Source organism: Penicillium nucicola, assembly GCF_028828085.1.
Source record: "Penicillium nucicola strain IBT 29836 chromosome Unknown utg000009l, whole genome shotgun sequence".
Classification (NCBI taxonomy): domain Eukaryota; kingdom Fungi; phylum Ascomycota; class Eurotiomycetes; order Eurotiales; family Aspergillaceae; genus Penicillium; species Penicillium nucicola.
This window is the reverse complement of record NW_026643133.1, coordinates 162,080-175,529: the sequence shown is the minus strand read 5'-3', so window position 1 is coordinate 175,529 and position 13,450 is coordinate 162,080. Positions and strand designations below refer to the sequence as shown.

Genomic DNA, 13,450 nt, shown 5'->3' with positions numbered 1-13,450 from the left:
GAAGGGGGGAGAGATTGTGGAAGGATTGAGTCTGGTTAGATGTAGAGAGAACAATCTTTCGGCGAGAATCATGATGCCGTTGGGTAGCTATATTATGTAGGAACTCTAACACGAATGCTCCCATTCGTCTAACGTCATTCTTTGCAGCTCCTGAAGTCTCTGCATTTCCGCGAGTATCCGAGAATCAGGTTTAAACTGGAGGTCCTTCATCTCGATTTCCTGCAGAAGATCAAGCCCTTCACGCGTTCGCAATCGGGATAATTGTACGTACGTCGAGCAGAACTTTTGGTGACGGTCTCGACCACGTATCGTCGGGTCATCCTTCAGATCTAGAATCGCAGAGTCAAGCGTAGAGCCCTGCACTCTATAATCGGTGAGGCAGAATGCCGGGCACATGGGGACTTGTTTCCTGCGGACAGAGTAGCACTTTACAGTGATCGACCTCTCTAAGGGGAAGACAGGAACGATAGCAGGCGCAAGACCTTCGAACGCAGCGGCGCTTGACTTGTTCTGTTTGAACAAAACACACGCGGGAGGCTTGGTGAAAAGGATATACAAATCATCAATCTCATAGAACTCAGCTGAGATAGTTTAATATTGAATTTGTCGTCTACGCGCGAAGGAGGACGACTCACCAGCTGGGTCGACCACAATACCGACGGCGGTTCCAGTCGCCCCATTGACCAGTCCTAACCGGGTACAAATATTTGTCAATATAACAGAAGGCATATTTGGGGTGTAAAGAAACATTCCCGGGAACGGGATCCTGGTACCCTGATCTGGTTGGTGGAGCAAGTCGTCGACACGTAAGCGAAGGTTGACTGGACCAGTGGACTTGGTTCGTGTGTGATAGGCAGGGAAGGCATAGATCTTTTGACAGTGAGTCCTAGCAAAATGTTCCATTCGAATACGGTTGACCTGGTGTCGAAGAGAATTCAGCTTTACTACCGTTGTGGTGGCGCCCAGGTGAGGGGCTCCCAAGGAAGTGATGACGCTAGAGTTAAGCAGGTGCAGGTCCTCTTCCTTCAATGCTGATGTCCTAGCGCGATGGAGGAGGCTCCGAAATGACGGATCCCCGGACTGCCGCATTTGCTCGTCTAGTATGATCACATTCTTGAACTGATGCCATATGAGTCGACCATTTCGTTTTCGGCATTGGCTTTTCTGGGTTCCTTCCACAATGCTGGGCCTCGCACAGGTGGGAACTGGAAAAAGTCGCCCATGAGGATGACTATAGGTAAAGCACTGAAGAGGTCGGGTGATCTTCTATCAAGGGATCTCGCCGTTTTGCAGTGGCTGTTGATCACACTAAGCATACTGAAATCCATCATGCTGATTTCGTCGATGATCATAATGGTCTTCCGGGACCAGAGTTTTTGCACGCGAGCAGCCATCGCATGGCCTTGAGAGCGAGTAACAGAAATGCCCAGAGAGGTATGAAACGTGTTGCCGCCGATATTGTCGGCTGCAGCCCCAGTTGGAACCATGAGAATCACCTCTTCTTTGCGGCGGATGAGATCCATCCCGGCTATTATGCCTTTGATGATTTGACTCTTACCAACGCCTCCTTCGCTTCCAATATAGAGAAGCGTCTGAGATCGTTGCGAAGCATCGTAAGGATGATTCTCCCAGCTCAGTGCTTCTCCCAACACTTTCTCGACGACCAGTCGCTGTTTGGTATTCAAGGGAATACTTGCACAAAAAAGTGAAGTTAGAGAGATAGGCGTGTAAATGCCGTCAACATCGGACCGATGGTCAGGCAGGGTAGCGATTGCTTCCGGACCACTAAGGATGGGATCCAACACGCTATCAACGATGTTCAAATTGAAGTCATCCAGCTCATAAGCCGGTCCCATGACAACATCTTGCTCATGGCCATGTTCAACAACCTTGGCAAGTTCCTTGAGATGAGTCTCCCATTGCTGCAACATGGATAGCGGGAAGAAGCTAAGGCCAGATGACCTATACGCAAGATTATCAAAGAGGTTGAGCGGCAGAAGCTTTTGCAGTGGTGATCCTCGATTCTGATTGATCGCGCTTACCAATGAAGGGATGCGTCGCGCAGCGACGAGCGTTTCGCGGTCCCAACACTTAGCGATGGAGTGATAGGCCGCTATTAGAGTCTCGATGCTAACACATCATCCAGATTCATAAAGGAGTCGTCAGAATCAGAATCAACATTGTCGATTTCGAGCTCATCAATATCGCGGTCGAATAAGCTATCAACTGGGATGGGTGCTTGTCGAAGCTTTGCGTCAGCGTAACTGTCTTCTCTGGACTTGCGTAGGAGTTCAACATTCGCTGCAAACGTTCGGAGATGCGACACGAGTGCTGGCTCTACAGTTTTCCATATTCGGGAGCAAGCATCGCGTTTCGTCGGCACAGCATTGGCGTGCTTTTGAAAAAGCGCTGGCAGCTGGCCCCAGGGAACGAATAACCCAAGTAAGATCTCCGCCAAGTCATTCATGTTTGCGGCCGTCTTGCAATGGCCCCCGGGAACGGCGTCCTCTGAGGCTTGGAATTCAGTTATCTGTCCGTTAAAGGTGACGGTGGCGACCTGAGATGAGGTGCGAGCCAGACGTTGCACATGGGTATTGCTTTGAGGGTGTGACGGGTCAAAGTCAACATCGTCTGCGATCGCATCTTGTACATTTGTAATCTTAGGGCTTCCAATCGTCCTATGATCAAGGCTGAGACGTCCGCCACGCCTAATGTGGTAATATTCGTCACAGTCCTGTTTTGGCGGCGTTTTTGGCGGAACGTGGAGCCCGCTCGAGTCTCGCGTTGAAATCTCAGATGCGCCACTATCTTAATAAGTTCCCTGGGTGCGATGAAGTTACAGAATACCTACGTGCCGGCAGAGCCCTTGTTACGATCTTTTCTTTCATGATGCTATTCGCAACTGCCAGCATCCCTCGGGGGAATCGAGGCCTTGCCGCGGGCAATCGGCGGTGAGGCGAGAGCGATTCCACAGACACCGAGGCCTTCCCTTTGTTTGTCACACCATCTGCATGTCCCTCGCTGGTATCACACCAGCTGAACCCCCTCTCGCATTCAGCTGAATTCTTCTCATGCATGCCCCACTTTTGATGTCAAGGCAGGCTACTCGGGACTCGAAGGATCTCCGAGTAGACCATGTAGAGCTCATGTTAAATATAGTGTCTTATTTTGGTTCTTGAGGGTTCCTCAAGAAACAGTCTTGCCACAATTAGACTTGTTACCTTCTTCCTTACCTGACTGACAGGCCGTCTACCCTGCAAGTAGATTTTATCTTTACAGCCCTGCGAAGGAGCTATTAAGGTGTTTATATTTTTAATCGGCGTAGATGAGTGTAACGATAACTATCTCGTCCCCTCGAGAGCCAAACGCCCTAGTGGATACGAATGATATATATAGACAGCCTGCAGAAAGTGTTCCAATCCTTGGCTGGTCGTCCTTGGACAATGCACGATTCTCATGTCAATCAAAACACACTACGAGGCGACGGAAACCCTACTGAATGGTACGATCAAGACGTGGGTATCTTTGCTGCTGTGGAGTTGGGGTGCATGCGGTAGAGCTTGTAGTGCTTCTTTCTATAGGGCTCCTGCCAGCAGTGCGGGCCCATTTCGCAGGGTCCAAGACAGCGCATCAAAGCATACACATCTTTTTAAGCGGGAGGATCTACAGACCGCTAAACCGTTGAAAATTCAATAGTGTAATGTCAAAGCGCGAATAATTAGCAGTAGTCTGGTCCGGATGTGACTAGGCTCGCGAGATTCCACTGATATAATAGGACACACGGCTACTAGCGAAATTGTGCACCGTAAATATTGACATAAGTCTCCGTGTTGTGTAACTGGATTAAACTTTCTGGCTGTACATGCTAACCTAGGTCTTCATGAGCAAGGCAAGCATCAGATGATGAGTAGACTTGCCAATAATTCATTAAGAAAACCAACGAAATATAAAAGGAAGCACGTCCCAATGCAATTTTCCAATCGTGTACCCTACTTCATAATTTTTCCATTTCTACGAATCCAAGTGTTTTCCACCAACGCCAAGGCAAGAACAAGACACGATATCAAAGATGCGACCAATTTTTATCATCACATTGCTTATTTCAGCATCAATGGGTTTATCAGTAGGAGAAGACAAGTCAAATACCCTAACTCAGAGAACGCCTGATGGATATAATCATCTTGCAGCTGCTATTGCTCAGATTGGTGGTCAGATTCCTACGGCTGAGGGATATGCTACTGCTTTGGAAGTGGATGTCCTGAATGCCGAGAGAGCTGCCAAAACGGGTGACACAGCAGAAGTGTCTGGGGCTTTGAGAAAATTTGCCAAGGATTTTGTCGCTGGAGCCCATGCTGTTCAGTCTAATCCTGATCTTTATAACCTGGCTAGCGAGAATGCTCCTGCTGAGTTAAGACAATTGGCTAGGAAGATTGAGACTGGGGTAAGTCATAGTCTTTTATGTTGTGAGCAGTGGTTGTGATGATATTGTATTAACTGTGATATGATAAATAGGAAGAAGGTTCGCTTAAAGCGGTCGACAATTTAATGGAACAAATTGCCCGGCTGGTTGAGCAAGCGTGAGTGATGATCTTTTCTATCTTAAAAGCGGTTATTATGATGATATTATACTGATAAGGATATGATGAATAGCTTAGCTGATGTATAGGTTTAACTTCCATCAACTTGTATGGCAGGTGGTACAATTATATTTATCACTGCAAGCGTGTCTAGGAGCAGCGTATTGTTTTGTTTATCCTTGCCTTGATATAGGTTTTCCCCTGTCTAAACAGGTTTCCCTATATTTCATCGCGAATGCGAAGGCTTTCACATTATAACAGATGGATTATCAGAATCTTAAGGAAATGTAAAATCTGCCTTGTATCACACTATGATAATAGTAAAAGGGGATGCGCAGGAATAACCTGCGGAGCTTTGGTCGGCGTTAGTAGGCGGTGTAGGAAGGTCGGTCACAACTGATTGTCGAAACAAATGGTCCACTAGTAGGGCTCCGAAAGGAATATGATAATTTGTGAATAATCATGAATATCTGCGAATATGAATTAAATGAATTGAATAATATGAATATGAATAACCCCTCTATTCATATTCGCATTAATCATGAATAAATGAATAATTCATATTTATCCCAAATACGCAGATCCCATACATTACCATTCATTTCATTACATCCCAATACATCAATAGGGTTCATCATTTTGTTCTTACGCAGCGTAATAATACGAGGCTTTGAAGTTTGAATTACCCGAAATTTATGCTTGATACCGTTCTCTCAGTAGCATCAACCATCGCATAGTCTCTGCGTTTAGGCAGTGTCTTCGGAGACCCAACATATCTCTGGCATTACTGAATTCGCGTTCAATACCGACCTCTGCTGAGGGGATCGATAGGTAATCGCGAGCGGCTTTTGCCATTAGAGGGAAATTAAATTCGTTGGCCCTCCACCATTTCAGGACCCATTCTTCGTCCGCATCGCCGATCATATGGTGGGACCAGCTGACCGGTGGTGAGTCCAAATATTTATCGATATCAGATGAAAATTTTCCTTGGGCAGGCTGAACTTTGCGCAGAGTTTTCCACATGGTTTCCGACATCCCCGGCGGACGTGAGTTCTCAGATTCATGCAAGGTAAAGGCCTCCGGGGGATATTCTTTCTTTAGAAACTCGCGCACTTGAGAAATGATGAGCCCTGCATCCTGGTCACTCATCTGCGATACAATCAAGGACGACTTGATACGCGGATCCAACACGGAAGCAACGTAGTAAAGAAGGTTGTCGTCCATTTTCCTGGCAAACTTGTTCATCTTCCGAATCCCTCTTTCCACTGCATTTCGAATTTCAGTGTTCACATCTTCAAAATCTCCCGCGGCATTCCGAACGTCGTTCAACAAGTCGTCCAAGCTCCAATAAATTGGTAGACTTTCCACAATTGTCGGGCGAGTCTTTGATACGGAGTTTGTGTGGTCCCAAAACGGCTTGAGAATCTTGGCTACTTGCTGAAGCGTCGACCATTCGTCATCGGTGAGCTGAAGGGCCTGGACTTCTGGATGTATCCGGACAAATTGCCCCAGCTCAGTCTGTAGCCGGAGGGCGTCTTGGATCATGACATAGGTTGAGTTCCATCGGGTGTCAACATCATAGCTGACTTGCTTGCCTGGTGACACTTCTTTCCAATCTTGGCGGCGTTGTGGGCTGCGGGCGATCCATAGTGTCAAAAGCCGGATTTTCATGATTGCTCCTTTCGTGCTGTGAAGGGAGCTAAATGCTGAGCTAGTATTGACGGCCAAGTCGTCCAGCATCGCCTTCGCCTCTCGTGCCGAGCCGGCCCTCAAAGAAGCTAACACGTCCTTGCAAATCAGATTGAGGACGTGGGCAAGGCAAGGGATAAAGCTCTGTCGTCCACGGAACCGCATTAGCGGCCTGATGCGAAAGCGGTCATCATCGTTGTCGTACTTTTTGCAGAGCTCGTCATGCAGACTATCGCAGAGAGTCCCATTGTTGCCCGCATTGTCTCCTGTGATAGTCAGGAGTTTAGGCGCAATGTCCAGTTCCTCGAGCATCTTTAGCACAATTTCCGCAAGATTTTCTCCAGAATGTGGTCCATTGATATCCGTGAACTCGAGAAGTTCTTCTCGCTTTTCAAACTCGGGGGAGATCCAATGACCCATGATACCCATTATCGCGATCTGATTCTCCGAAGTCCAAACGTCAAGAGATAATGCGAGTGTTCGACTGCTTATAGCAAGCTTTTCTTTCACGCAAGCCCTATCTGAGTGGAATTCGTCCTTGATTCGATTGAAGAGAGTGTCAGCGGTCCTGATAGGCAACTTAACCCCCGTTGCTTCAATAAGTGCCCTGAACGCCGGATGCTCCACTACCGTGAAAGGCTGCCTTGTTTGAATGACCCATTGGACTAGCGTCTTTTCAACATCAGCCTTCTTCCCCGGCGACTCCAAGAATGGGTCGAGGTTCCCTTCGGCCGTGGGCAACAATATAGGGTGATTCCCGGATTTGATACGATGCTTGGTCTGGAGATGCACCAACAAATTCGAAGTGGAACCATAGCGCGCCGAATCCCTGGAGGACCAGCTACAGTGCTTGCAAACCAGCAATCGGTCATTCTTCAAGGGGCCGCCCTGTCGACACCAAGTGTTGTCCAGCTCTGTGGTCCAAAAGTGCTCAGTGGTCCAACTAGAATAGGACTTGGTTTTTCGTCTCTTATACGGATGCAAGCTACTCGTATTGCTCGTGCTCTCTGAAAACGCGGGATCAAGCGGGGAGGGGGAAGAACTAGGCAGACAGTAGGACCGCTTAGATTGGGGTGTTTGCTCAGGGCCCCTAGACGGAGAGTGTTCCGGAGAGTAGGGGCGTCCTATTTCACAAATGGATTCCTCGGATTGCTCAGAAGGTGATGAAACCAGGCCATTGTGTAGAGCATTATAGTCCCGGCGTGGAAGACCCCGCGTCCTCCGCACGAATGGAGCAGGTGTAGATGCCATGCTAGTGTTTTCTGGGTCAGTATATCAAAGTGGTCTCAACAATAATGCATAACATACCTTGAGCTACTTGAATAATCAGGCAGAGCTGAAAGGGGGACTGGAGGGTGGGATGATTGTTGGCAATCTCGGTCATTTTCGCGCTTTATATGCCCTTTATGAACTGGAAAATCGATAGGTCACTTCTGTATTTCTGCAGCGCGCTATTCGTAACATTGAGCGTAAACAGAATGTAAACAAAATGCAGCCAGGGTCATTGGAGACTCTATATTGTGAGGCAAACGTGTTTCTACGTGCCATTCATCGTACATAGTGCATGGACGAAATTTGAAATGGATCACAATGAAACTACGGGAATTAATGGGTATAGTCAAACAGACCAAACAAGATGATATGAAGCTGGGTCATAGATATATATAATTTCAACCGCTCTTTTCTACTGGCCCTAAAGTCTCCATGATCAGACGCTTGTGGATGAGTATGGTACCTCAAAACAATCCACTGCAGCTTAGTAGATAGGCGGATCTTGAATTCTAGCATATATTTGGAAATGACATTCTACGGTTCAACGCCGTCGATGAAGTGATGGAATTTTGAAATTAACCCCTAACGTATTTCGGTAATACGAGAACCGCTGTACCGGACAAAGTATTAATGCGGATAAAATTCACAATATGAATAATATGAATGCGAATATGAATAATGCGTTTTGTTGAGATAGATAGTTGTAGTGTTCTTGTTGACGTTACTATCAAAAGTGGGAAACCCATCTACTTAAATGTACATCGCTAGTCTCGCCACACAAGCTTTGACCACCGTGATATTCAACACTCCCACTCGATGGCAACCATCTCCTATGGTGCCAGTGATACTTCAATCGCGGTTGAGACAGGTCCCATTAAAACCTTCCAAAAACTTCCTTGGGAAGAAAAGAAGGAAAGGGTATCCTGCACCTTGGACTGGTTCAAGTGGAAGTGGAGGCGTGATCACTGGATGCCAAGTTCTTTTCGAAACCACTCAAATCTTTGCCGAGTCAAAGGTTTGGTAAAACCATCAGCAATCTGCTCTGTGGTTGGGACATAACCAAGCTGCACTCTTTCGCTATCTTGGACCTCTCCTTGCCATTTGCGTTGGATTTCCATATGTTTTGTGCGGGAGTGGTATTGTGGATTTGAAGCAAGAGCGATGGCACCTTGGTTATCACCGCAGATGATCGTGGCGATTGTTCCTTGATCCATATTCAATTCATTGAGAAGTCTTCTCAGCCAGACTGCCTCTTTGGTGGCTTGCGTTTGCCCTAGAAACTCGGCTTCGCAGGTTGAAAGTGCAACAACGCCCTGGCGCTTTGATTGCCAACTGATTGCCCCGCTTCCAATGTTGAAGAGATAGCCAGCTGTGGATCGTCTCGTGGCGCGACATCCTCCCCAATCCGCATCTGTGAAGCCTCTCAGTGTCTGAAGCTGACCTTGGTAGGTGAGTCTGAGGTTCTTTGTTCCTTTGAGATACCGCAGAATGCGACGGGCCAGTTTTATGTGCTGGGGCCCAGGGTTTGAGAGGAATCTGCTAGCGACAGAGACCGCATACGCGATGTCCCCCCTAGTTCCAAGCATGATATACATCAGTGATCCGACAATGCGTTGGTAAGAGGCCCTTTGGTCTGGATAGCAGGTGTAGTCTGGACTATTTTCCGGAAGTGGTGAGGTTTCGATCGGCGTACTGACGGGAGCGCAGTTGTCAATTCCAAATTGATGAGCGATGTTGTCAATGTATGCCTCTTGGCTGAGGAGCAGTCTCCTGTTTTGACGGTCTCGCTGGATGGACACCCCGAGATAGTAGCTGCATGGCCCCAGGTCCGTCATCTGAAACCGGTTTCTCAGGCTCCGCTTGATCCTCTTGATCTCAGCGATGCTCGGACCCACGATCAGGAGATCATCAACGTATACTGCGATGTACACACTGCTCCGGACAAAGATACCAAGATCGGCGGTGATTGGCTCGAAGCCAAGGCTGCGAAGGAAATTCGTCAGGGTCTGGTACCAGATCCGAGGGGCTTGCTTCAAGCCATAGAGGGCCTTTCGAAGCTTGCAGACCCTCGGCGTGCCGTCCGTCATGTGGTGGGGCTGTTCGACGTAGATCTCGTGGTCGATATCTCCGTACAAGAATGCGGTTTTGACATCCATTTGTTCAATCTCCAAGTCCAGGGCCGCTCCGATGGCAAAGAGCGCCTTGTAGCTCATTGGCTTGACAACCGAGGCGAAAGTTTCATCATAGTCGGTCCCTTCAGCTTGTGTGAATCCTCTCACTACCCATCGGCTTTTGTGGCGGATGATTTCACCATGCGACCCGCGCTTGAGTTTGAAGACCCATTTACCGCTGAGCACCCGCCGATCTTTGGGAGGATCCACAAGCTCCCACGTTTGATTTTGGTGGAGTGAATTCAATTCTTCACGCATGGCCCTTTCCCAATCCATCCAGCTTGCGTCGTTTTTGGCTTGGCTCAGACATTTGGGTTCGAATGGTTCCGTCTCCTTTGCCGCCATGGTCAAGAATGTGGGAATGACGTTCTCTTCAGGTACGTTCATGAGCGCAAGCTCGTCGTCCTCATCGAGATTATTCAATGTGGCTTGTGAAGCCCGAAGTTTTAGTTCAGGGTGGTGATCTAATGTTCCTGGTTGAACTTCATGGACTGGCTGATGGAGCTCTGAATATCCTTGCCATTCTAAAATTGGCCCTCGTTGGTGTTGCTGGTCGCCACCGGATGGTAAATCAATCCCAAGGACAGAGTCCTGATAATCAGGTGATAGTGGCCCGAGGATGTTCCCTCTCCGTGTGGACGATAAGGTTATGCCTCCTTGTGTAGCAACCGCGTCGCCCTGTTGCTGGTCGGCACCGGGTGGCGATTCGATCCCAAGGACAGAATCCTGATAAGCAGGTGATAGAGGTCCGAAGGTGTTCTCACTCCGTGTGCACGACAAGGTCCTGTCTCCCTGTACAGCAACAGCTGGCTGCGAGTCATCGTCACTCGTTTGGGACGACGCTTGAGTTGGCGAGTTATCGTCACTCGGCTGGGTCAGCACTCGCGAGTTATCATCACTCCGAGGCAGTGTGTGCGAGATATCGTTTCTCGGCTTAGGTAGGGCCCGCTCTGGGGGATCCATCGACAATCGGTGCCCCGAGGCAGGCACGGATGCTTGCCGTATTCCTACCGACGGTTGGTTTATTAGTCCCACCGTCCCACTCCCCCTGCGACAGCAGCCGTTGCCTCAGGTGAGCCGTCTTGTCTGGCTCCCACATCTTCTATAGTCTGTGTGGAGGGAGTTGTAAGGACTTCTTGAAATTCAGCGTTTGGAGTTCCAACGATTCTTCCGTCTCCCAGTAGGATACGGTAGTTGGTATTTCCTTCATAGCCTAGCAGAATGCATGGCTTTGTTCGCGGATCCGTGAGCTTCTTTCTTTGCTTTGGCGGAATCAAGAATTCTCCTTTTGATCCGATCACTCTAAGTCTCGAGAGGTCAGGTCTGTCGCCGTACCACGCTTGGTACGGAGTCATGTTGAGCTTCGACGACGGCGACCGATTCGAGAGGAAAGCTGCAGTTCGAGCGATTTCCGGCCAGAACTTAGACGGTAATCTTGCATGTGCCAGCGTAGGCCCAAGGCGGTCATAGATTGTCTTATGCGCTCTTTCGGCAACCCCATTCTGCTGATGTTGGTCTACGCCTGTCACCTCAGCTTGGATTGCGCGCGAGAATAACATGAATTTCATCTCGTCTCCCATTTGTTCAGATATCCGGTCCAGACGTATTCGATGGCATTTTCGCTCGGGGCGCTCGTTATGGTCGAGGAAGAACCGCAGTGATTCTATGACGTACTGTTGTCTTCGCGGTATAGGGATTATCTCGATCCAGCCCGTGAAGTCGTCAACGATGGTCAGCCAGTAACGGCTGCCATCGAGGCCCTCATCAAATGGCCCTGCGACGTCAATATGGAGGAGGTCCATTGCGTGTTCTCCTCTCCTGCTGACTCTTGATCTTCTGTGAGACCTTTCGATCATTCGCCCCTGCAGACAGGGATTGCATGGATGACGTGCCTCCATATCCCGCACGCCATGAGCCTGCTGCTTGAGTCGCCGCAGATTTGCATCACTCATATGGGCAAGCCGGCTGTGCCACAGAGACATTTGTGGGCTAACATGGTAAGAGGGGAAAGTCAGACTTGCCCACAGATCGAGTGCGTAGACTCCATGATATTCACTGGCAGTGAACAGATTCTTTCCGTTTGATCTGTTGCGAAGGATAGCATCCCGGCTTGAGAATTCGACTTTTGCCCCTCGTTGGAGAAGCTGGAGAACCGAGATGAGATTGGCATGTGCGGATGGAACATACAGGACGTTATCAAGCACTAGCCATTTCTTTCTGCCGCGTACATTGCACAGGATATTGACTGTTCCCACTCCCGAGGGAGCTGTTGAGGTATCAATGCCTCTCAGTGAAGGCCCATGATATTTAGCCATTTGGACAAACCTGGAGGCGCTATTGCAAACGTGTTGAGCGCATCCACTATCCACGATCCATGCGTCACGGATAGAGGGGGTCTTCATCGCCATCATTATGGGAACATGGCCAAACAGAGCGAGATTGCCCTCGATGTCGTTTCCAAATGCTTCGTTGACATCTTTCCCGGAGACTTTCGTCGCCATGAAGGTTGGTTTCTTCGGGTCATTGGGGCCACTCGCATCGTCGTCCTCGTCGTCCGTCAAGGTCCGTCTCTTGGACTGTCTACGTGCGCCTATGTACATTCTGCCTGGCCTTGGCTTGGGTCCATCTCCGTCTTTCTTCTGGATCTTCAGTCTCGGGTTCTTGGTGAAACATTCGCTGTCGATGTGATATGGTTTTCGGCAGAAGGAGCAATACGGGACGTTATCAATCTCTATTCGACAAGTACTTCCATCCGACGACGGTATGAGCTTCTTGTCACCTGGCCCACGGACTAGGGCGAGAGCAGGAAGTGCTTGCGTCTCCATTGCTTGTTTGCCCAATTGCCCTTTTCTATGCTCTTCCTCAATGGCCTTGTTCTCGATATAGTCAAATGTAGGTGCTGCTTTGATGATACTCCCATTTGCGTCTCTTTCGTTGACAAGGTCCATTTGTCGGAAGATATGATCACGGAAGCTCTCGTACTCGGGGCCGAGTGCATGAACAAAGAAAAATGTTCGCTCAATTTCAGAGGTCACGCAATCAGGGTCAAGAAGGAGTTTTTCAGCATGAATCTTCCTGATCTCTGCCCCTAGCGCTTGGGTGCTCCCACACTTATCTCTTGTGAGGGCCATATATCGTCGTTGGAGGCTAACATACGTGCCAGAGCCTTCCGGTTTGAAGTTGTCCTGGACTGCCTTAAGCAGTACTTGCACTCGAGATATCTCAAAGGCATTGATTCTTTGCGCCGCATTGTGTGTCAGCTTTGCCGTAATCATCGCAGAATAGAACTTTTGGCGGTGAACCCATTGCCGTGCTCCTTCCTCTTCTATCGGTGGAGTCACTCCATCGTCGGCAACCGCAGATATCCGAATGAACTCATTGACCTTCTGGTTCCACCGAAACCAGTCGCTGGCATTATCTAATGTTGGGATTCCGTTGTAGAACGTATTGATTCCGAATTGCTCGAACTTTGCGATTTCACTCATGTCGGCAAAGGATGCTCTTCAGAGCTGAAGAATTCAGGACTTTATATGTCGTTGGGCCGATCAGAGGTAATTGATTCACTATTTGATGACTGAGGCGAGCGCACTTCCAAGCCAAAGAGTTCAAGGCTTGATGCGACACTGGGAAGACTTGAGACAATGGAAATGCTTCGATCTGATGAACTTGGCGTAGGCATCCGAGATGGAGGAGTATAGTCGCTGTCCGGAACTCCTTGTAGATTAAGGCAATACTTGTACG

General features: G+C 48.8%; 6 protein-coding genes across 6 annotated transcripts; 1 reads left to right on the top strand and 5 right to left on the bottom strand.

The window, feature by feature from the left end:
* Positions 1 to 105: 105 nt before the first annotated feature.
* Positions 106 to 729, bottom strand: N7511_008394 (uncharacterized protein; the record flags this gene model as incomplete). The annotated part of the gene is made up of 2 exons (XM_057130771.1): positions 106 to 581; positions 636 to 729. 2 exons carry the CDS (start codon positions 727 to 729, stop codon positions 106 to 108), a joined length of 570 nt encoding a protein of 189 aa, XP_056981502.1.
* Positions 730 to 1,106: 377 nt separating this feature from the next.
* On the bottom strand, positions 1,107 to 1,931 carry N7511_008393 (uncharacterized protein; the record flags this gene model as incomplete). The annotated part of the gene is made up of 1 exon (XM_057130770.1): positions 1,107 to 1,931. The coding sequence occupies one exon, from the start codon at positions 1,929 to 1,931 to the stop codon at positions 1,107 to 1,109; it is 825 nt and encodes a 274-aa protein (XP_056981501.1).
* Positions 1,932 to 2,116: 185 nt separating this feature from the next.
* N7511_008392 (uncharacterized protein) lies at positions 2,117 to 2,467 on the bottom strand (the record flags this gene model as incomplete). Its single annotated transcript, XM_057130769.1, has 1 exon — positions 2,117 to 2,467. The coding sequence occupies one exon, from the start codon at positions 2,465 to 2,467 to the stop codon at positions 2,117 to 2,119; it is 351 nt and encodes a 116-aa protein (XP_056981500.1).
* Positions 2,468 to 4,111: 1,644 nt separating this feature from the next.
* N7511_008391 (uncharacterized protein) lies at positions 4,112 to 4,581 on the top strand (the record flags this gene model as incomplete). Its single annotated transcript, XM_057130768.1, has 2 exons — positions 4,112 to 4,441; positions 4,513 to 4,581. The coding sequence occupies 2 exons, from the start codon at positions 4,112 to 4,114 to the stop codon at positions 4,579 to 4,581; spliced, it is 399 nt and encodes a 132-aa protein (XP_056981499.1).
* Positions 4,582 to 5,270: 689 nt separating this feature from the next.
* On the bottom strand, positions 5,271 to 7,517 carry N7511_008390 (uncharacterized protein; the record flags this gene model as incomplete). Its single annotated transcript, XM_057130767.1, has 1 exon — positions 5,271 to 7,517. One exon carries the CDS (start codon positions 7,515 to 7,517, stop codon positions 5,271 to 5,273), a length of 2,247 nt encoding a protein of 748 aa, XP_056981498.1.
* A 4,839-nt stretch (positions 7,518 to 12,356) lies between these two features.
* Positions 12,357 to 13,194, bottom strand: N7511_008389 (uncharacterized protein; the record flags this gene model as incomplete). The annotated part of the gene is made up of 2 exons (XM_057130766.1): positions 12,357 to 12,385; positions 12,456 to 13,194. The coding sequence occupies 2 exons, from the start codon at positions 13,192 to 13,194 to the stop codon at positions 12,357 to 12,359; spliced, it is 768 nt and encodes a 255-aa protein (XP_056981497.1).
* Between the last annotated feature and the right edge of the window lie 256 nt (positions 13,195 to 13,450).